This window comes from Cervus elaphus, chromosome 19 (assembly GCF_910594005.1).
Source record: "Cervus elaphus chromosome 19, mCerEla1.1, whole genome shotgun sequence".
NCBI classification, from domain to species: domain Eukaryota; kingdom Metazoa; phylum Chordata; class Mammalia; order Artiodactyla; family Cervidae; genus Cervus; species Cervus elaphus.
The window spans coordinates 80,552,134-80,574,415 of NC_057833.1; the positions used below are offsets into that span (position 1 = coordinate 80,552,134).

General features: G+C 36.8%; 2 protein-coding genes across 3 annotated transcripts in view; one reads left to right on the forward strand and one right to left on the reverse strand.

Moving 5' to 3' along the window:
- ACAD11 (acyl-CoA dehydrogenase family member 11) overlaps positions 1 to 22,282 on the reverse strand; it is a 103,844-nt gene that overhangs the window by 22,654 nt on the left and 58,908 nt on the right. Inside the window, exons 10-13 of the mRNA XM_043873584.1 lie at positions 20,387 to 20,464; positions 19,562 to 19,700; positions 12,013 to 12,120; positions 8,103 to 8,201 (exon numbers count right to left, since the gene is read on the reverse strand). Coding sequence (XP_043729519.1) covers positions 8,103 to 8,201; positions 12,013 to 12,120; positions 19,562 to 19,700; positions 20,387 to 20,464 — 424 coding nt within the window. The remainder of the gene's footprint in view (positions 1 to 8,102; positions 8,202 to 12,012; positions 12,121 to 19,561; positions 19,701 to 20,386; positions 20,465 to 22,282) is intronic.
- ACKR4 (atypical chemokine receptor 4) lies at positions 1,725 to 7,458 on the forward strand. 2 transcript variants are annotated; one of them, XM_043873586.1, is made up of 3 exons: positions 1,728 to 1,809; positions 3,353 to 3,529; positions 5,915 to 7,458. In XM_043873586.1, exon 3 carries the CDS (start codon positions 5,924 to 5,926, stop codon positions 6,974 to 6,976), a length of 1,053 nt encoding a protein of 350 aa, XP_043729521.1. In that variant the 5' UTR covers positions 1,728 to 1,809; positions 3,353 to 3,529; positions 5,915 to 5,923; the 3' UTR covers positions 6,977 to 7,458. The 2 variants fall into 2 exon arrangements, with proteins under 2 accessions (XP_043729522.1, XP_043729521.1); XM_043873587.1 differs by lacking the exon at positions 3,353 to 3,529 and having other exon boundaries at positions 1,725 to 1,809.

A 22,282-nucleotide genomic window follows, 5' to 3' on the forward strand; every position in this document is an offset into this window, starting at 1 on the left:
TGGCAAGGGAAGGGGAATGGTACTGAACTGGTACTGAATTACAAGTTTTTTAAGACAGCAAAATGGTAGTGGAACAAGACATTCAACTGGCAATGTTCTAGGGAAATAGATATTTTCATACATTATTGGTGAGAGTACAAAGTGATACCATCCCTATGAAGTATAATTTGGCAACATCCATCAAAATTACAGATTCACTTAGTCTTTAATCCACCTATTCAACTTTTGAGATTTATCCTACAGATACAGCTGCTCCTGAAATTCCTAGGTGTTGCTAGTGGTAAAAAACACGCCTGCCAATGCAGGAGATATAAGAGATGGAGGTTCGATCCCTGGGTCGGGAAGATCCCATGGAGAAGAGCATGGCAGCCCATTCCAGTATTCTTGCCTGGAGAGTTGCATGGACAGAGGAGCCTGGTGGGCTACAGTTCATAGGGTCACAAAGAGTCAGACATGACTGCAGTGACTTAGCATGCATGAATGAACTGAGAGAGGAAAGAATTGGGCATAAATCAATATCATCAACAGAAGACAATTATATGGATGTGTCCATATAATGGAACCCTTAAAAGAATAAGAAAACATTCTAAGCAATTATCTGAAAGAACTCTAAGATTATTCTATAGAATGCTATCTTTAGTGTAACAAGAAAAGTGATAGTTAGACATGGTTAGTCCCATTCTTCAAAATCCCTCAGTAAGATAAGATTAAGTACAATTTCCTACTACATCTACAAAGATGCTCTCTATAACATTATTTGTAATACCAAAACACTAGAAAAATCTTATAACAGTTGAATAGTAAGGCAAATTATGATAATCTATACAACAAAATATTATTTATCTACTAAAAATGTCATTTATAGGGAGTTTGGAGTAACATGAAAGTGCTTAAGCAAAAATGCTAAGTAAAAAACTCATATACAAAAAAAAAAAAAAAAACCTCATATACAGGACTTCTCTGGTGATCCAGTGGTTAAGACTCCACACTTCCAGTGTAGCAGTCATGGGTTTGATCCATGGTGAGGGAACCAAGATCCCACAAGCCATACAGTATGGTCAATGCCTCCCCACTAAAAAAAAAAAAAAAACAAAAAACAAAACCCAAACCTCCCCCAAATCATATAAAACATTAATTCAATATGTAGTATGGATATTAAAGAGTTGGATGTGACCGAGCATGCAAACACACACCCACCTGTGGTAACCACATATCTGATCTCTTTTTTTTTGTGGTTGCTTGTTTTCAGAGTAAAATTGACCTATGACTTATATTAGTTCCCATTATATGACATAGTGATTGAATATTTCTATACATTTTAAAGTGACCACTATGATAAATCTGGTTATGATATGTCACCATATAAAAATTACTTAGTTACTGACTATACACCTCACACTGTACATTTCATCCCCATGATTCATTTATTTTGCAACTGGAAGTTTGTAATTCCTTTTTAAGAGTTTGTAATCTCTTAATCTCCCTCACCTATTTCTTTTCCCCATCTTCCTCCTCCCATCTGGCAAACATCTGTTTTTTGTTTGTATCTATAACTGTTTCTGTTTTGTTTAATGTTTGTTCATTTGTTTTGTGATGGTATTTTAAATAGAATAGTCAGAGGTTGCCTCAATGAGGAGGTGGTGATTGGACAAACATTTGAAAGACATGAGGGAGTGAACCTTGTGTATATTAAAAGAAAGCACATTCCAGGCAGATAGAAGAGCCAGTACCAAAGCCCTAGGAAGGAATGTGCCTGGTCCATTTCAAAACAGCATGGAGGCTGGTGCGGCAGAATAAGTAAGCAAAGAGGTGAGTAAAAGGAAATAAGTCAGAGAGGTACTGAGGGATGGAGGCAGCCCTTGTGGGAACTTGTAGATCATTCTAAGAATTTAGTGGAAGGTCGCTTGTTTGCTTCCTCCTGGCCACAAAATACATAAGAAAAAAAAGTATAAAAGCTAAGAGAAAGCGAAAGATCAGAGAGTCTAGAGAGGGTGTGCATGTATGCTCAGTTGCTCCGACTCTTTGTGACTCCCTCGACTCCTGCCAGGCTCCTCTGCTCATGGGATTTCCCAGACAAGAATTCTGGAGTGGGTTGCCATTTCCTACCCCAGGGGATCTTCCCTGCTCAGGGATTGAACCTGCGTTTCCTGCATCTCCTTCATTGGGAGGTCGATTCTTTACCACTGAGCCACCTAGGGAGCCCCTAGAGAGGGCAGGGATAATATTAAGAGCAGTATCCTTCATAAGAGATCAGAGTAATGATCAGCTATGGTAAGGAGAAGAGATGCCTCCTTTGGAAGAATTGTGCTAGAGCCTCCTAAGAAAGGCTGAAAATACTCATCTCTTAGCAAATTTGCCCTCAGTGAATTCACATTGGTAGCTGAAACTGGCCATGGTGGGAGTATTTACACCAGGAAGAATGGCAAACACTGCAAATCTAGGTACTTTTTTCTTGGTGAGGTGGTTTAGCTGCAATGCAAATAACTCTTCCTCAAAGACTGGTAGATAACAAGGAGGAGAACCTGTCTGTACCCTCAGACACACACTGTCAGAAGGTGAAGACCTCAGTGACCTACAGCCTCTTTTCTGTGAACCAACAGGAATGTTAGATCAACTGCTTAGAGTAAAAAAGGTATGGGTCTGAAATAACTTCTGAAGGTAGAGACTAAGCCTAGTCTCCTCTGAGAAAGTAAATAAGGGAACTATTATGCAAATGTGAGGAGAGTTCAGGTCAAACAGCCTACCAGTGTTGAATCTGCATACATTTCTTTCTCTAACTTTCATTTGTTTGGAAGTGGGGGGAGGGGGAGACAGTTGAGATAGGCTTCCCAGGCAGAAGGATGTGAAAAGTTTGTGGCTGGTCACTGAAGATTACAAGAAGGCACAAGAATTTAAAGTCATGGGGAAAGGCATACTCTGGGGTCAAGGACAGAGGAGGAGTTCAGTGAAGCCAAGGAGAGTCTCACAGTGTTAAGTGTTAATAAAATATAAAATGATCTGGTATAAAACTTTAAACTCTACTGTAAATGCTTAATGATTACTCAGACTTTATTTTTGATAATTTAGTCTTCAAAAAGATAATTTTCTGAGTGAACAATCATTTTTGTTTTCTTTCTTAGATAAAATAATTTTAGACAGTATTTGTCTAGATATTACCTACAAGTCCTTATTAGCTGCCTTGAGGTGCTCTGGTGAATTCTCTTGGTTTGGCAGTCAGTACCTCAGCTGCAGGAACGTTCCCACTCCCTTCAGTTAAGTGGAAACTTGGAAAAGTCTGTAGCTTTTGAAACAAGATTGAATTCCTTCAAGTTTATAACCAAGGATACTTAAGAACTTGGATCTGGCTTCACAGGATGGTTATACATAAATAAAAGATCAAGTGCTCACAAGATTACGTCTCCGGAAAGCACTCTTGGATGTAAGACAAAGGCGGGGTGTAAAAACGAAAACAAAAGTAGTCTGAGTTAGAGAGTGTCATTTGATTTTACTCTCTGCATTCAAGACTGCTCCTGTCTGCCTACTGAAACAGGTTGGTTTTTTCTTTCTTTTTCATTCAGAGTTGGATATGACTTTTTTTTAAAGTCCAAAGATTTTGTATATTTACCTATGCAGAGGGAATCGAGGCATAAAAGTTTACATGTGCAAAAAATAGCTATTTGAAAAGTTATACACTTCAACCTTAAAAATATGAATATAGCAAGAAGAAAATATTATTTTAATACCATTAGTTGCCTATAAAGCTTTGTTAGTAACAGGGTTTGCTATACCATTTTTTTCTTGCTTTGTTTTATAAACACCAATTTTTTTAATTCTTGTAATAATTATAAAGGCATTTAAATGTGTTTGTATTTATCTGCCAGAAGGATCACTTCTGCAAATAATTTCCAGTCCTATATTTATTTACTCATATTTTTAGTATGATTAATTCTTTTAAAATATCTTTCCTTAATATCTTATACTGTTTGGCCATATTATACCTTATCACCAGGTTCAAGATTTCTGTGATAAAAGGGAAGGAAAGAACAAAGTTCATATTGTGTTAATAATTAACATATAAGAAAATGAACACTAGAGTGGTCTTCTAGATTGGAACTTTTCAAATAACTATAAGGATAAAACAGTCATTTTAAATTGTGAGCATCTGGTTTTTATGAAAGCAGTTCTATGTGATGTTTTTCCTCTATGTGGCCTTCTTCATTTTGCTTTACTCATTTACAAAAGGTTAGCAAGTATAAGAATATTCTTTTGAAAATGTAGCATAAGCTGGTGTACTGTTTTGAAAATAATATCTTTATTAATGATTCTATAAGAACATTTGCGATTCTTCCAAGGACAAAAAATAACCCAAGGAAGACAGAAGGGCTAAGGAAAAAGCATAACAAAGCTTACCACTATAATAAAAATGCTAAAAGTTATTATTATATATATTTTAAAATGTGAATTTTGTGCAAGCTTATCTTAATACTACAGGGTATTAATTGACAACATAGTAGAATGATGAGACATGAGATTCCTGGAATATCATCTTTCCATTCCTAGAATAACAGCTTTATACCTATTAGTAAATGTTATAGTTTGATAAATATTTGCTGGCCACCTAGAGTGTACCAGGCACTCTCTTCAGTTATTAATTACAAACAGAAATCCAATAGGTCACAGTCTTAGGGAACTCAGACCACAGAGGGAAAAGGTAGTCTGGGAAACTCCACAGGACCAGGCCAGTTCTCTGATATGTAGATACAATTGATACGTAGATACAGTTATTGGATTGGGAAAGTCTTCTAGAAAGGTGAAGTCTGAGTTAACTGAATAGGAAATGGCCTTTCTAGGGACGGGAAGGAAACAGTATATCAGATAAAAGAACAGAATGAGTAATGATGTAGATGCATACTACGGCATGGTGTGTGCCAAAAAACCACTGGCCAGTCAGTACTGTCACCATCTACAGTGTGAGGTGCACAGTTCAGGGTGTACAGGAACCGTGGGTAGGACTACATCATGGAGCCTTGGGTGTCATGGTAACGAGCTTAGATTGTATCTTTCAGAGAGATGTGTCTTTTAGGTGGGGAGTTAAGCAGGAGAGTGACAAGACTGACATCTTAGAGCACTCTGATGGCAGTAAGAGAAATGTTGGAACAAGGAAGTGGTAAGAAGGAATGAGAACAGTAGGATACCAGTTGGGAAGACATTGTAATAGGCCAGGTGATAATGTGGTTGAATTATGTGAAAAGGAAGAGACAGATTTGAGACCTATTTGGAAGGTAAAATCAGAATTTAGGGGCAGACTGAAAATCTGGGATGAAGGGATGAAGATAAGAGAGGAATCAAGGACGGTGCAGGCTTAAGGCTTAGGTGACTAGTGGGACAACAGTTCTACCAAACAGTAGTTTACAATCATCATGCAGTGGCAAGTTTTGGAGGGAAGCTAACTAGAGGAGACTTTGTTTTATAAAAGCCAACAACTAAAATTAAGTACAATTCTGAGATAATTTATTTAACTTAATTTAAAATAAATTCATGAATAAATATAAGTAAAACATTTATTTTAAATAATTTATTTTAATTTAAAATTTTAATTTATTGTTGACATACTGCATAAGAATCACAAAGTTGTGTATGTAAAAATTATAGGGCTTAATGATTAAGAACATTTCCCAGGGTATTATTTTTTATCTTCCTTCTGTAAATCCCAGTTCCTGTACAGACTTGTAAAAACAAGCGATGAAAAACTATTCTTGAGGGTATACTCCAATGTGACTTCCATTAAAGAGTTTCAAAGAGTGGCAGACTCAGGGTCACATATGTTACAGCAACAAACTATTCTCTAATAAAAGCATAAAACATATGCTAGAGCAAAAGTGTTTCCACTTAAGCAATATTAAAATAAATACACTGTATTCTTTTTGCCATTTAGATTGGAACCATGGCTTTGGAATACAACCAGTCAACAGATTACTATTATGAGGAAAATGAAATGAATGACACTCATGACTATAGTCAGTATGAAGTGATCTGTATAAAAGAAGAGGTCAGAAAATTTGCAAAAGTTTTCCTACCTGCCTTCTTCACAATAGCTTTCATCATTGGACTTGCAGGCAATTCCACTGTAGTGGCGATTTATGCCTATTACAAAAAGCGGAGAACCAAAACAGACGTGTACATCTTGAATTTGGCAGTGGCAGATTTACTACTTCTATTCACTTTGCCTTTTTGGGCAGTTAATGCAGTTCATGGGTGGGTTTTAGGGAAAATCATGTGCAAAGTCACTTCAGCCTTGTACACAGTCAATTTTGTCTCTGGAATGCAGTTTCTGGCTTGTATCAGCACAGACAGATACTGGGCAGTAACTAAAGCTCCCAGTCAATCGGGAGTGGGAAAACAATGCTGGGTCATCTGTTTCTGTGTCTGGGTGGCTGCCATCTTGCTGAGTATCCCTCAGTTGGTTTTTTATACAGTAAATCATAAAGCTAGGTGCATTCCCATCTTTCCATACCACCTAGGAACATCAATGAAAGCATCAATTCAAATACTGGAAATCTGCATTGGATTTGTAATACCCTTTCTTATCATGGCAGTGTGCTACTTCATCACGGCAAAGACACTCATCAAGATGCCTAACATTAAAAAATCTCGGCCCCTCAAAGTTCTGCTCACAGTGGTCATAGTTTTCATCGTCACTCAATTACCTTATAACATTGTCAAGTTCTGCCAAGCCATAGACATCATCTACTCCCTGATCACTGACTGTGACATGAGCAAACGCATGGATGTTGCCATCCAAATCACAGAGAGTATTGCACTCTTTCACAGCTGCCTCAACCCAGTCCTGTACGTTTTCATGGGAACCTCTTTTAAAAACTACATCATGAAAGTTGCCAAGAAATACGGATCCTGGAGAAGACAAAGACAAAATGTGGAGGAGATTCCTTTCGAATCTGAAGAAGCTACAGAGCCAACCAGTACTTTCAGCATTTAAATATAAGACCTATCTGTCTCTTGCTTCAATACACATGAATGATGCTTCCCGCTGAGATCAAACATCTGCATTTTTCTGAAATTCAAATTTCAAACACTGTGGTGGCAACTTGTAGCAAAGAAGAGGTTGGGGTAGGAAAGGGGAGTGGGGTAGAAGCCAAGAAAAAGAGGAAACAAATAATAAATTCATAAAACATAGAAATTAAAACTAACAACATAAGAAAATAGTATTAACAGTCATACATAAGAAAAACACTACAAGTTAGGTCATCTAAAACAGATTGTTAAAGAGATTTAGTTTAAGGGTCATTTACAGTTATTTTAAATTATCTAAATTTTAATATAACAATTTTCCTGCATAATTTTAATACTTGAATAATCATGCAGCAACATTTAATGTCTTTTTCTTTTTCCTGTTCCTAATTTGTAAGTGATTTAATAAAACTCCAGAAAGAATAAAAACTAGCAATGAGAAAAAAAAAAGCTTTTCTGGCTATTTTAATGTATTACTAGTAAGTTTCTTAACATATAATTTACTTTGATGTCAACTTTCTTTAGTAATAAGCTGGTTATCCTATTAGACTTATCATATATACTCTAGAAGCAATTTTCAGACAATCACAGGTTTTAATTTTTATAATTGCCTAAAGGAATTATCCACTTATGTGATTCTATTACCGAGGGTTGACTAAATATTTTCCTATATATAAAGACTTATTTTTCACTTAAACACTTGTATTTTTAAACAATGAAAATATGTACCACAAATTACTTTTAATAACATGTACTGCTTATCTCTTTAAAAATTATGTATAAATTATTATAGTCCAGGTAATATGCCCCTCCTAAAATTTAATTTTGGTAGAAATGACAATGGCTAAACATGGTGTGCACTAATATGAATTTTTACCTGACAAACTGTAAAAAAAATAGATGTTTTCTGCTCTTAAAATAAACATTGCCTAATCAAGACATTATTTTAAGATTACTTTCTTTTATCAACTATTTCTAAATTTGAAAATGCTTTCAAAGATACAATTTAAAGAACTGTGGTCATGAAATGAATAACTATGTATCTTATTATTCTAGCACAGCATCTGGCATGAAGGATCATTATGAATACTCACCACTGCTCCACCATTTCCTGCCATTAATTATATAGCTGTCTCCATCTCGCTGGATGCTACATTCAATATTTGTGGCATCACTTGAAGCTACATCGGGCTCTACAAATAAGCAAAGGCTGAATTTACAGGCAGGCAGATACCACTGGTTTATAAAAGACACTTAAAGAAATGAGAACTCTTTGATGACAGAGGCATCTTTGTCTTTTTCATCTTTGTACCATTACACATAGTAGGTATTCAATAAACGTGCACTGAGAGAATAAATGAAATATTTAGAACAATTCAGATAGATCAGCTATCCAAATTGTGTTTTTGGCTTACTCAGTGACACATGACTTGGGTTACAACTCACTTAATCCTCTTTCTAATCATCAAACATACATTAAAAATATCATTGTTTACTTCCCACAATGGAAATCTGTACTACATATTTGCAAGCCAGATTTCCCCACCAACAGTTCAGTTCAGTTCAGTCACTCAGTCGTGTCCAACTCTTTGCAACCCCATGGACTGCAGCATGCCAAGCTTCCCTGTCCAACACCAATTCCCGGAGCTTCCTCAAACTCATGTCCATTGAGTCAGTGATGCCATCCAACCATCTCATCCTCTGTCATACCCTTCTCCTCCTGCCTTCAATCTTTCCTAGCATCAGGGTTCGCATCAGATGGCCAAAGTATCAGTCCTTCCAATGAATATTCAGGACTGATTTCCTTTAGGATGGACTGGTTGGATCTCCTTGCAGTCCAAGGGACTCTCAAAGAGTCTTCTCCAACACCACAGTTCAAAAGCATCAATTCTTTGGTGCTCAGGTTTCTTTATAGTCCAACTCTCACATCCATACATGACTACTGGAAAAACCATAGCTCTGACTAGATGGACCTTCATTGGCAAAGTAACGTCTCTGCTTTTTAATATGTTGTCTAGGTTGGTCATAACTTTTCTTCCAACGAGCAGGCGTCTACTAATTTCATGGCTGCAGTCACCATCTGCAGTGATTTTGAAGCCCAAGAAAATAAAGTCTGTCACTGTTTCCATTATTTCCCCATCTATTTGCCATGAAGTGATGGGACTGGATGCTATGATTTTAGTTTTCTGAAAGTTGAGTTTTAAGCCAACTTTTTCACTTTCCTTTTTCATTTTCATCGAAAGACTCTTTAGTTCTTCCCTTTCTGCCATAAGGGTGGTGTCATCTGCATATCTGAGGTTATTGATATTTCTCCTGGTAATCTTGATTCCAGCTTGTGCTTCATCCAGCCTGACATATTTTTTTTATATACTCTGCATATAAGTTTAATAAGCAGGGTGACAATATACAGCCTTGACGTACTCCTTTCTTAATTTTGAACCAGTCTGTTGTTCCATGTCCAGTTCTAACTGTTGCTTCCTGACCTGCATACAGATTTCTCAGAAGGCAGGTCAGGTGGTTGGGTATTCCCATCTCTTGAAGAATTTTCCACGGTTTGTTGTGATTCACACAGTCAAAGCCTTTGGCATAGTCAATAAAGCAGAAGTAGGTGTTTTTCTGGAACTCGCTCTTTTTTTGATGATCCAACAGATGTTGGCAATTTGATCTCTGGTTACTCTGTCTTTTCCAAATCCAGCTTGAACATCGGGAATTTCACAGGTCATGTACTGTTGAAGCCTGGCTTGGAGAATTTTGAGCATCTCTTTGCTAGCGTGTGAGATGAGTGCAATTGTGTGGTAGTTTGAGCTTTCTTTGGCATTGCCTTTCTTTGGAACTGGAATGAAAACTGACCTTTTCCAGTCCTGTGGCCACTGCTGAGTTTTCCATATTTGCTGGCATATTGAGTGCAGCACTTTCACAGCATCACTTTTAGGATCTGAAATAGCTCAAATGGAATTCCATCATCTCCACTAGCTTTGTTCGTAGTGATGCTTCCTAAGGCCCACTTGACTTTTGCATTCCAGGATGTCTGGCTCTAGGTGAGAGATCACACCATCATGATTATCTGGGTCGTGAAGATCTTTTTTGTATATTTCTTCTGTGTATTCTTGCCACCTCTTCTTAATAGCTTCTGCTTCTGTTAGGTCCATACCATTTCTGTCCTTTATTGTGCTCATCTTTGCATGCAATGTTCCCTTGGTATCTCTCATTTTCTTCAAGAGATCTCTAGTCTTTCCTGTTCTATTGTTTTCCCCTATTTCTTTGCAGTGATCACTGAGGAAGGCTTTCTTTTCTTTCCTTGCTATTCTTTAGAACTCTGCATTCAAATGGGTATATCTTTCCTATTCTCCTTTGCCTTTTGCTTCTCTTCTTTTCACAGCTATTTGTAAGGCCTTCTTAGACAACCATTTTGCCTTTTTGCCTTTCTTTTTCTCGGGGATGGTCCTGATCACCATAGGTTTAGTATATTAACCAACTTTTTTTTAAATTAATTTTTTTGGGAGTATATTTGATTTACAATGTTGTGTTAGTTTCTGCTGTACAGAAAAGTGAATCATAATATCCACTCTTTCATAGATTCTTTTCCCATACAGGTCACTAGTTCCCTGTGCTGTACAGTAGGCTATATACAAGCTATCTATTATATACGTGTGTGTGTGTGTGTGTGTGTATAGTATGTATATTCAGTCCCAATATCTCAATTTATCCCTTCCTGCCGCTTGCTCCCTTGGTAACCATAGCTTGTTTTCTACATCTCTGACACTATTTCTGTAGTATCTTAAACAACTTCTAACTGTGCCTTTCAAATTCCATCAGTAATGCTGTCATCGATCTATTTTGCATTCTATAAAACTGGCTCAACATTTAATGTCTTCAGAAAGCTTTCCATAGGACACCTTTACAAGACTGCTTTACAGCACTGCATTTTAGAACTTAACAGGCTAGTTCTAAATCATAGTAATCTGCATTTGTTAATATGCTGCTCTTTTGAATGTATCCTTCAAATAGTTTATGTGTTCCCTTCCTAAAACTAGAGGCACTCTTTCTTTAGAAAAGGAGCTGTCTACTTGTTTTTTTTTAAATTTATATTTATGGTTGTGCTGGGTCTTTGTTTTTGGGCACTGGCCTTCTCTGGTTGTGGAGGACGCGGGCTGCTCTCTAGCTGCAGTGCATGAGCGTCTCGCTGCGGTGGCCTCCCCTGTTGCGGAGCACAGGCTCTAGGTGCATGGGCTTCAGTAGTTGGGGTGCACAAGTTCAGCTGCTCTGCAGCATGGGGAATCTTCCCAGATCAGGGATCATACCATGTCCCCTGCATTGGCAGGTAGATTCTTATCCACTGTACCACCAGGGAGGTCCCAGTTTTACTGTTATAAATACATGCAGTGTTATAGAAGGATAATAAATTCTGACAAATTTACGGCTAGATGAAACAGTTTAATTCTAACTCAATTATAAAGCAATGACTTTGTTCTTTGAGTAAGAGTTCTTAATAACTGTTTCCTATGTACAAATATACCAAGACCCACTTTTATTAACATGCTCCTACTTTCATCAGCCCACATGGTTATCATTTATAATTTGAGCTATATGACCAACATGGGTTAAAAGTTCTATTTTTTTTGATTTATGGCAGAGTGGAATACTTTTTAAGTGTCAGTATAAAATTATCACAAAGATGAATATTTCATACACGAAAGTAAAAAAGATCTTAAATGTCCTTAGAAGGCAATTTTAAATGCAAGTCAAAAGATTATGAAACTAGGTTTACTCTGTTGCTAAAGCAGGCTGCCAGAAAACATCTGGTATCCTCCTAAAGTGGAATGATTTTATTCTGCACATTTTAAAACGCCAAAATATTAAAACTGGGCTCACAACAAACACATTCATATTTCTGGTCACAGGAAAATTTGCCTCAACACAGAGCCACATTCCACATTTCTTTAGTTCCTCCATAATAACCTGGCAAGAGTGTGCAATGGGAGAACGTGACTGATTTGCTCTTACCTGTCATGCAGAAGCAGGAGGCAATACTCCCTTGAAGAAGAGGCTCTAGCCACTCCTGCTTCTGTTTCTCACTTCCATACAGGTGGAGTACCTCCATGTTCCCCGTGTCTACATGTAATAAAGAAAAGCATTTATTTTGCATTTAAAAATGTACTAATATAAAAAAAATGTACTAATATGAAATCCAAACATTATATAGATAAAAGACATGAATCTTTTTAGAGAAAATATTTACTAACAAAAATGTTTTGAAACATAATAGATGAGATCAGGTATGTTCAGGGTGGCATGGCCATAGACTAAACATAATAGTAAATATAATTTACAATGAAGGTATGCCATAAGTAGTTATAACTACGTGGCATTTGGTGCCTATTATTCAGGTTGATCTGAATCACAGACACTTGTCTACTTCATCCCAATGAAGCATGGTTCTAGTGCGTTTTGACTCAGTCAGGACTGAGGAAAATAATTTACTGGCTAACTTTTGCCTGCTATCTTGCAAATATACTCTGCTAGGAATGATACTGCAGTGCTCCTGGAGAAAAATTAACATTACTCATATACTGAGGGGGTTTCCTGGTGGCTCAGTGGTAAAGAATGTGCCTGCCAAGCAAGAGATGCAGGTGTGATTCTTCCTTCAGGAAGACCCCCTGAAGTAGGGAATGGCAACCCACTCCAATATTCTTGCCTGGAAAATCCCATGGACAGAGGAGCCTGGTGGGTTGCAGTCCATGGGGTTGTAAAAGCATTGGATATGACTTAGCGACTAAACAACAACATTCTACTGAGATTACAGCCCTGAGACTCCTGTCCCTCAAACACACCCTATGCTTTCTAACTTCCACATGCTTACTTGGGCCAGGACTTCTTTCAGGTGAAATTCTACCTGTCACTCCTAAGAAAATTTGTGTTTCTTCGCCAACTCCATTGAGAAGACTCCTCAACCACCTAATCAGAAATATCTCCTTCCTTTGACCACGAATAGTAATTATTGTCTCTTTACCACTAACACTGCCCTTGCTTTTGTGACTCTATTCTTTGAATGTGCTCAGCCACTCAGTCATGTCCAACCCTCTGTGACCGTATAGACTGCAGTCTGCCAGGCTCCTCTGTCCCTGGGATTTCCCAGGCAAGGAACGGCTTCCTACTTCCTTTGCCAGGGGGTCTTCCCGACCCAGGGATAGAGCTCACAGCTCCTGCATCTCCTGCGCTGCAGGCAGATTCTTTTATTGCAGGCAGATTTTCCTACCACTGAGCCATTGGGGAAGCCTTTTGTGACTCCATACCATATAGAAAATTACTAGGTAGTATCTCAAGGATGCTAAACATGGAACTCTGCCCTGGATAGAAAGTGACAGTAGATGACGTAACAGACTCTCTTTAGCCTCAGGGGGCGTTGCACAGTACATGATACACTGCAGTGTCACCCTCAGGTGAAAAAGGACGCCTCACGTCTGCTGTGGAGCGAAACGTGCTAGATGCCTTTCTCTGCTTTTCATTTCCATCAGCTTTCTAAAAATATCCTCTAAAACCTTTCCCTTGAACACTGCTTACTTATCAGATTTTGAGGAAGAATTTTTCAATATCATCTCTTAAAATGATATTAAGGACAGTTATTGAAATGCCTATAGTCTAAGCTAAGTCTCTCAAAACATGTTTGTACTCTGTTCAGGCACTCCTAACAGGGCCCTAATTATATTGAAATGCACACAATTCCTAGTAGAATAACACAAGCTTAAAATTCTTTTCGACTGAAGGAGAAAATAAGTCTTGAATTATAATGAATGAAATTCATTGTTTTCACTTGTTTTATTTATTTATTTATTTTTTTGGGTTGTATTTATTTTTTTTTATTTATTTTTTTTAAAATTTTTTATTAGTTGGAGGCTAATTACTTCACAACATTTCAGTGGGTTTTGTCATACATTGATATGAATCAGCCATAGATTTACACGTATTCCCCATCCCGATCCCCCCTCCCACCTCCCTCTCCACCCGATTCCTCTGGGTCTTCTCAGTGCACCAGGCCCGAGCACTTGTCTCATGCATCCCACCTGGGCTGGGGATCTGTTTCACCATAGATAGTATACATGCTGTTCTTTTGAAATATCCCACCCTCACATTCTCCCACAGAGTTCAATAGTCTGTTCTGTATTTCTGTGTCTCTTTTTCTGTTTTGCATATAGGGTTATCATTACCATCTTTCTAAATTCCATATATATGCGTTAGTATGCTGTAATGTTCTTTATCTTTCTGGCTTACTTCACTCTGTATAAGGGGCTCCAGTTTCATCCATCTCATTAGGACTGGTTCAAATGAATTCTTTTTAACGGCTGAGTAATATTCCATGGTGTATATGTACCACAGCTTCCTTATCCATTCATCTTTCACTTGTTTTAAACTCAAGTGTTTTTTGTTACAGTTCAAATGATGTAAATATTGAATAAAAACTTTCCAAAAATTAGTTTATTTTGAGAACTGACAAATCAAACCTATCATTTATAGGTAGGTAAAAAGAAAAAAAAAAAAGCCTAGATAAATTACTCATACAAAAAGAAAAAATTCCCCCCAATTAGCCTGAAGGCCTTCAAATTTTCTAATGGCTTTAGTACTAAAATGACTATTTTCAACATTCCAATATCCAGTACTGTATGACTTACTACATAAGCAGAAAAACAAAAGACAAATTGGAAGTCTACATATGTATCCCATAATCTTTTATAACTATTTGGGAAATAGTTTGGGTATCCTAAATGTATCCTGAGTAGAAATTCATCTCATATATACTTAAGCAACCTCTGAAGTATGTAACTGACATTATTTACATTCTGTTTTTCATCTGCTTTGGATAAAGAAAACACAATGCTCTAAAACACAATGGCCCAAGGCCTTCATGAAAATATTTCCACTACAAAGAAAAATGCCTAATTTTCTACCTATGGTTTAACACGTCTTTTTGCTGAGGATAGTTGCTTATCATACTTTGGTCATAGAATATGTATTTACCTTGCCAAATTTAAAATTTAAGCAGTCTGGTGATATCATTTAGATAAGACTCATAAAATCTTGTACTAAAAAGAAGTCCATAAACATCTTGTGAAAAGTTAATAGGTCAAATGGAGAAAGAGTGGCAGAGCAATGGATGTCTCTTCCATAGCATTATTTTTCATATTATGACCCATTCAGTTCAGTTCAGTCACTTGGGGCGTTCGACACTTTGCAACCCCACTGACTGCAGCACACCAGGCTTCCCTGTCAATCACCAACTCCCGAAGCTTGCTCAAACTCATGTCCATCCAGTTGATGATGCCATCCAACCATCTCATTCTCTGTTGTCCCCTTCTCTTACTGCCTTCAATCTTACCCAGCATCAGGGTTCTTTTCAAATGAGTCAGTTCTTCACATTAGGTGGCCAAAGTACCAGAGTTTCAGCTTCAGCATCTGTCTTTCCAATGAATATTCAGGATTGATTTCCTTGAGGATTGACTGGTTCAATCTCCTTGCAGTTCAAGGGACTCTCACTTGTCTTCTACAATACCACAGTTAAAAAGCATCAATTCTTCAGCGCTCAGCTTTCTTCACAGTCCAACTCTCACATCCATACATGACTACTGGAAAAACCATAACTTTTGGACTAGATGGACTTTTATTGGTAAAGTAATGTCTCTGCTTTTTAATATGCTGTCTAGGTTGGTCACAGCTTTTCTTCCAAGGAGCAAGTGTCTTTTAATTTCATGGCTGCAGTCACCATTTGCAGTGATTCTGGAGCCCCAAAAAATAAAGTCTGTCACTGCTTCCATTGTTTCCCCATCTATTTGCCATGAAGTGATGGGACTGGATGACATGATCTTAGTTTTCTGAATGAGCTTTAAGCCAACTTTTTTCACTCTCCTCTTTCACTTTCATCAAGGCTCTTTAGGTCTTCGCTTTCTGCCATAAGGTTGGTATCATCTGCATATCTGAGGTTATTGATATTTCTCCTGGCAATCTTGATTCCAGCTTGTAATTCCTCCAGCCCAGCATTTCGCATGATGTACTATGCATATAGGTTAAATAAGCAGGGTGACAATATATAGACAATATACTCCTTTCCCGATTTGGAACCAGTCTGTTGTTCCACGTCCAGTTCTAACTGTTGTTTCTTGACCTGTGTACAGATTTCTCAGGAGGCAGGTCAGGTGGTCTGGTATTCCCATCTCTTGAACAATCTTCCACGGTTTGTTGTGATCCACACAGTCAAAGGCTTTGGCATAGTCAATAAAGCAGAAATGGATGTTTTTCTGGAAATCTCCCGCTTTTTCAATGATCCAAATGGATGTTGGCAATTTTATCTCTGCTTACTCTGTTTTTTCTAAATCCAGCTTGAACATCTGGAAGTTCATGGGTCATGTACTGTTGAAGCCTGGCTTGGAGAATTTTGAGCATCACTTTGCTAGCATGTGAGATGAGTACAATTGTGCAGTAGTTTGAACAATCTTTGAGATTGCCTTTCTTTAGGATTGGAATGAAAACTGACCTTTTCCAGTCCTGTGGCCACTGCTGTTTTCCAAATTTGCTGGCATATTGGCAAATTTGCTGGCACTTTCACAGCATCATCTTTTAGGATTTGAAATAGCTCAAATGGAATTCCATCACCTCCACTAGCTTTGTTCGTAGTGATGCTTCCTAAGGCCCACTTGACTTTGCATTCCAGAATGTCTGGCTCTAGGTGAGTGTACACACCATTGTGGCTATCTGGGTCGTGAATATATATATATATATATATATATATATATATATATATATATATATATATTTTCCATTTATTTTTATTAATTGGAGGCTAATTACTTTACAATATTGTAGTGGTTTTTGCCATACATTGACATGAATCAGCCATGGATTTACATGTATTCCCCATCCCGATCCCCCCTCCCACCTCCCTCTCTACCCGATCCCTCTGGGTCTTCCCAGTGCACCAGGCCCAAGCAATTGTCTCATGCATCCAACCTGGGCTGGTGATCTGTTTCACCCTAGATAATATACATGTTTTGATGCTGTTCTCTCAAAACATCCCACCCTCGCCTTCTCCCACAGAGTCCAAAAGTCTGTTCTGTACATCTGTGTCTCTTTTTCTGTTTTGCATATACGGTTATCATTACCATCTTTCTAAATTCCATATATATGTGTTAGTATACTGTAATGGTCTTTATCTTTCTGGCTTACTTCGTGAATATATTTTTTGTATAGTTCTTCTGTGTATTCTTGCCACCTCTTCTTAATATCTTCTGCTTCTGTTAGGTCCATACCATTTATGACCCATTAGTGTGTTTCATAAACTAATTCAATGGAATATGGCTAGCATTTTCCAAGAAATGAAAATAGATCAAAATAGAATACATTAGAATAGAATCAATTAAAAATATATGAATTCATGTAGTAAAGGAAACTATTTGTTTCTTGAGGCCTTTTTTCAATAATATATGTCTCTCCCCTCCTCATTGCCATAAATCCATCTATCCATGGACACACTAATACAACTACATATGCTACATACTAGGTCACACTATAAAACATAGTTTTCACAATGAGTGGCAATAAAAGAAGTTTTAAACAAAAGACTACCAGTTTTATTTCCACAAAATTAAGCTACCTATGTAGCATGATGCAATAGCCATACATAAAGGGAAAAAATCTTTAGAAATTCTGTTGTGAATAGATTTATTTACTTTTATAATTGTCTTAACTGTTGGAATAAAATGTAGTAAATCGATAAATCAGTGTTTTGAAGAGAGAAAACCATATCTGGGACAAGTTCAGCCATTACCAGAGGTTTATGGACCATGTTAATAATTCCCAAGAAATGAGAGCAAAGTCTAGTGTGGAAATACTTTGAGAGGCAACTAGGGTGTATTTTCTCTGACATCCAATATACCTGTTTTTGCACTTTCCTGCTTCATTAACTCTTTTTGTGAGAGCTTTTGTACCAGGGTCATAGAATAAGTACAAAAGGCAAACTGAGGCCTAACTTGTACAGGACACTATGGGATATTATACAGTCTTTCTTGTACTACAAATCAAATGCCAGGGCTTGATTGGAAGCATCAAAACTAACCATAGTAACCTGGGGGGGGGGGGGGAAGACAAAGACATTCTGAGGGTCTACCCCAGATCAACTGGAAACAGAATCTCCAGGAATGAAGTCCATGAATCTGGATTCTTTATAAGCTTCTTTGGGGGTTTCTTTGGCAAACTGGGTTTGAAAACACCTTCTAAAGAGTACATATCTAGTTTATTCTTCCCATATTGCCTTTTTAAAGAAAGGCCTCCTGCCCTCCTGCCTTCATCCTTCCAATTTTTCATGCTAAAGTCCTTGAAAGTATCCTTGATTCTTCCATTAATACCCCAAAACCAACCAGGAAATCCTCTTGGCTCTGCCTTCAAATACAGTTAGAATCTTTCACTGCTCACTCTTTCCACTGCTACTTCCCTGAACAAATACCTATCATCGCTCAGGACCATCACAGCAAGACTCCCTGCTTATGTCCTTCTCCTTTTGTTAATTCTCAACATGGTAGCCAAAGGGATCCTTTAAAAACTGAAGAGACATCTTGTCATTCCTCTGCTCAAATGTCCATTTCATTAAACTACAAGCTGTCATCAGCCTGTTAAGTCCCAACACATAAGACCCTTTCCCTCTGATATCTTCTACTTCTCTTTCCCTGCCACAATAACCTCCTTGGTTATTCCTAAAATACACCAATCACATTCATGCTTTAAGGCCTTTGTATTTTATGTTCTCTATGCTATGAAAACTCTTCCCCGAGATCTCAGCATGGCTGACTGTCTCACCCTCTTTAAGTCTTTACCGAATGTCAGTTTTTCAATAAGGCCTATCTTGTGCCTTTCATCTTAATAATAAATTGTAATACATATTCCCCATCTCTCAGCATTCCAGCACTTCCCTACCTTGCTGGGTTTTTTTTCTTCCAAAGAACCTTTCATCCTCAAACTTACTGTAAAATTACTTATTTAATCTATCTGGTGTTTATTTTTGTTTGTTTCTATTAGAATGTCAGCTCCGTGAGGGCAAAAAACTTTGTGTATTTTATTTCATGATTTATCCCGAGTTCCTAAAATGGTACTTAGCATATAGTAGGCAACTGATAAAGAATGGGCAAGTAAATGGAGAGAGAGTGAGGCTAACCAAAAGATTTAAAAACTCTATTCATTCTAACTAACCATAGATATATTTAATACTGAGTCAGAAAACTGGAAACCTTATAATGCCAATCCCTTTGATGGTAACTTCTATTCAATAATACTCAATGTAATGATGTTTAATAAAGTAATAATACAATGAGAACATTAGATCCATTTTTTTTAACATTTAAATGAAAGTAACTAAAATGTAAAATTACAAATGTATAAATTAATAACTTTGTGTAGAAAAATTTCCTTGTAAAAAAATAGAGAAATTTTAAACACTGCTTAAAATATCTGAAAAAAGTTATGTTTTAAAATAATGTCGTAAATAAAATAAAATAAAATAAAATAATGTCATAACCTGGTGCTTGACAGTTAAAGATATCTGGAGCAAAAAAGCATTTTCCAGTTTCTTCAGCAATCAAGGCATAGTCCACCTGGGTGAGACCGCTTACAGCTGGCAAAAACAAGTTCCACAGGCCTTCTGCTTTGGCCATTTCCTGTCAAAAGATGATGAATATGCCAGAGTGACCATAATTTATCACAACCTAAAACAGTTTACTTTTAAAAGATATTGGTATTTATGCCTTTCAAACTTATGAAATTATTTCATTGTATCCTACAATGTGCAGAGTCATTAATTCATTATAAATCAACATTTTCTCAATGGTTAAATAAATGACTTTTCCACAAAGCTTCCTCATATTTGGCTAAAAAACTAAATTTACTTACTTGAGTGCTTCTTATTGAATCATGGCTATTATAAAATCTCTTCCATTTGAGTATAATTATGCCAAATACACTATTTTGTGCACTTCAATTTCTAACATGTGTTAACATTTGAAAACATGAAATTTGGATTAAGCCTATGTGGGACAAATGCTCTGCCTCAACTTCAGTCTCAAGTGAGAGTGCTGATTGTATTTTTAATTTGAATAGCTATAAGAGGCTGTCTTCATTACATATCACACACAACACACTATGTAAACTAATTTGTATATTACAGATTCTATTTTTAAATTTTTTAAAAAGTATACTTGAATAACTATCCTCTACATATATAACAAAAGTTATAACTGATATAATTATCCTCTACATATATAACAAGAGAAGAGAAACAAACTAAGTTCTCAAAAAAAACCTGCATATAAATTCTCCAATTTTAAGGTTCTCTTATTTTTCTTACCTTGAGTTTATCAATTACTAAAGGTTTTTTCCACTTGTCTGCTGAATTTTCATTTTGAACACAGAACTCAATTACCTCCTAAAAGTATAAAAGGAAAAAGAAGTTCATTAGTTAGAGTTAAGAAAAGTAATGCCATAAGCTGCTAATATCCAAAGTAAATAAACATATTTAAGTGGAAAGCTCTTTCAACTGCTATTGAATCAGGAAAATTTCTTTCTAAAATCAGACACAGAATTATAACAAATTTTATAGTTTTTTTTTTGCATATCAGGCATCCTAGCTTTGGTAGAGGGAACTGGTGATCTCTGATCCCTCCTCTTGCCCTATTTGTGACATTTGGTTTTGCTTCCTGACTCCTGACTATGTGGCCCATTGGAAACTAGGGCCCAGGCTAATACATATAATTATATGTGTAATATATAATCATATATAATATATAGTTATAATAAATAATACAATAGTTTATTCCTCACAAAATTATGCTGCCTTGCTATTAGAGAATTAACTTTGAAAATCCTACACCAAGATTCGAGTGTTCCATTTTCAGTAAGATGGCATACTAGATGGTCATAGAATCCTCTCCCAGGGTAATACAACTAAAAATACTGGGTAAAATATTAAAAATAAGTTAAAAAATACAAGTAATAATACATAGCTGTACTGAAAGAAAAATAAGGAAACTTCTCAGAGGCCAGGAATAAAATGCCCGACTTTAGGTGTGAGTGAGCACTGGAACCAAGTTGTCTGGAGGGTGTAGGCTGATCCATATTAGCCTAGATCCTAGTTTCCAATGGGCCACATAGGCAGGCAAAACCAAATGTCAGAAACAGGGCAAGAGGAGGGATCAGAGACCACCATTTCCCTGCATCAAAGCCAGGATGCCTGATCTGCAAAACCTAAGTGGAAAAAAGTAGAAAATAAAAACAAAAAGCTGAATAAAGGCCATTCACAGGATGGAATAGAAAAAAGAAACATTTCTAACCTGAAGCCTGTCTTCAATCAAGTTTGAGATCTGAATTCACATACCTATGTGGCCCTAAAGATTCAAGTCAAAAATTAAGTTTACAGTGTTCCTGGTGATAGTGCCTGAAAGTACTGCAGAAGTAAAAGCAAATTCACTCTGGAGGAAAAGTTCTTTTTTTAAAAAGTCTTGACTAATCCCTGCAGATAAAAGTCCATTCCAAAGAACATGAGTCCAGAATGAAAAAAACTAAACACTCAAGGTAACAAACCACCATTAGCAAGAATTAGCAAAAACAAAATTTCAACAAAATAGAATCATACCCCCAAAGGCCACAGATAGAATAATGATTAAATACAGAATAAAAAGTATGGGTGTCCAATAGATTCCAAGAATAAAAGAAGGAATTAAGAGTTCGACAAAGGACTATCAAACTTGGGCAGACAAACCTGAAAAAGACTGAATACAACTTGAGGCAAAGAAAAACCATAGTAATTAAATTTAAAAACCCAATGGCAGTGATTCTCAAATTTTGGTGGGCATCAGAACCCCCTGATAAAACACAAGGGTCCAGGCTGTATCCTTCCTCGATGAGTCTACTTATGTATTCCTATTTTTGTAATCTTAACTATCTCTCTAGGCAATTCTGACACAACCCAAATAATGAGATATACCCCTCTAAGCAAGGTTGAAAGATGGACTAGTTACATTCAAATAATAATAAATTGAAAGAAGGATCTGAAGAAATTACTCCTTTCTTGAATGAAGCACAGAAATTCAATGGAAGGAAAATATGAGTGGTTAAAAGATATGATGGGTACAGAGAGAATCATTACTTCCCTTTTCAGATCTGAAAAAAAAAACAAAAAAAGAAAGAAAAATAAGCATTTACTAGCAGATTCTCATTAAAGGATTTTGATCCAAGAAGGAACATC

What these genes read in the sequence shown, in the direction of transcription:
- ACKR4 (XM_043873587.1), top strand. Translation starts at nt 5,924, where the DNA reads ATGGCTTTGGAATACAACCAGTCAACAGATTACTATTATGAGGAAAAT.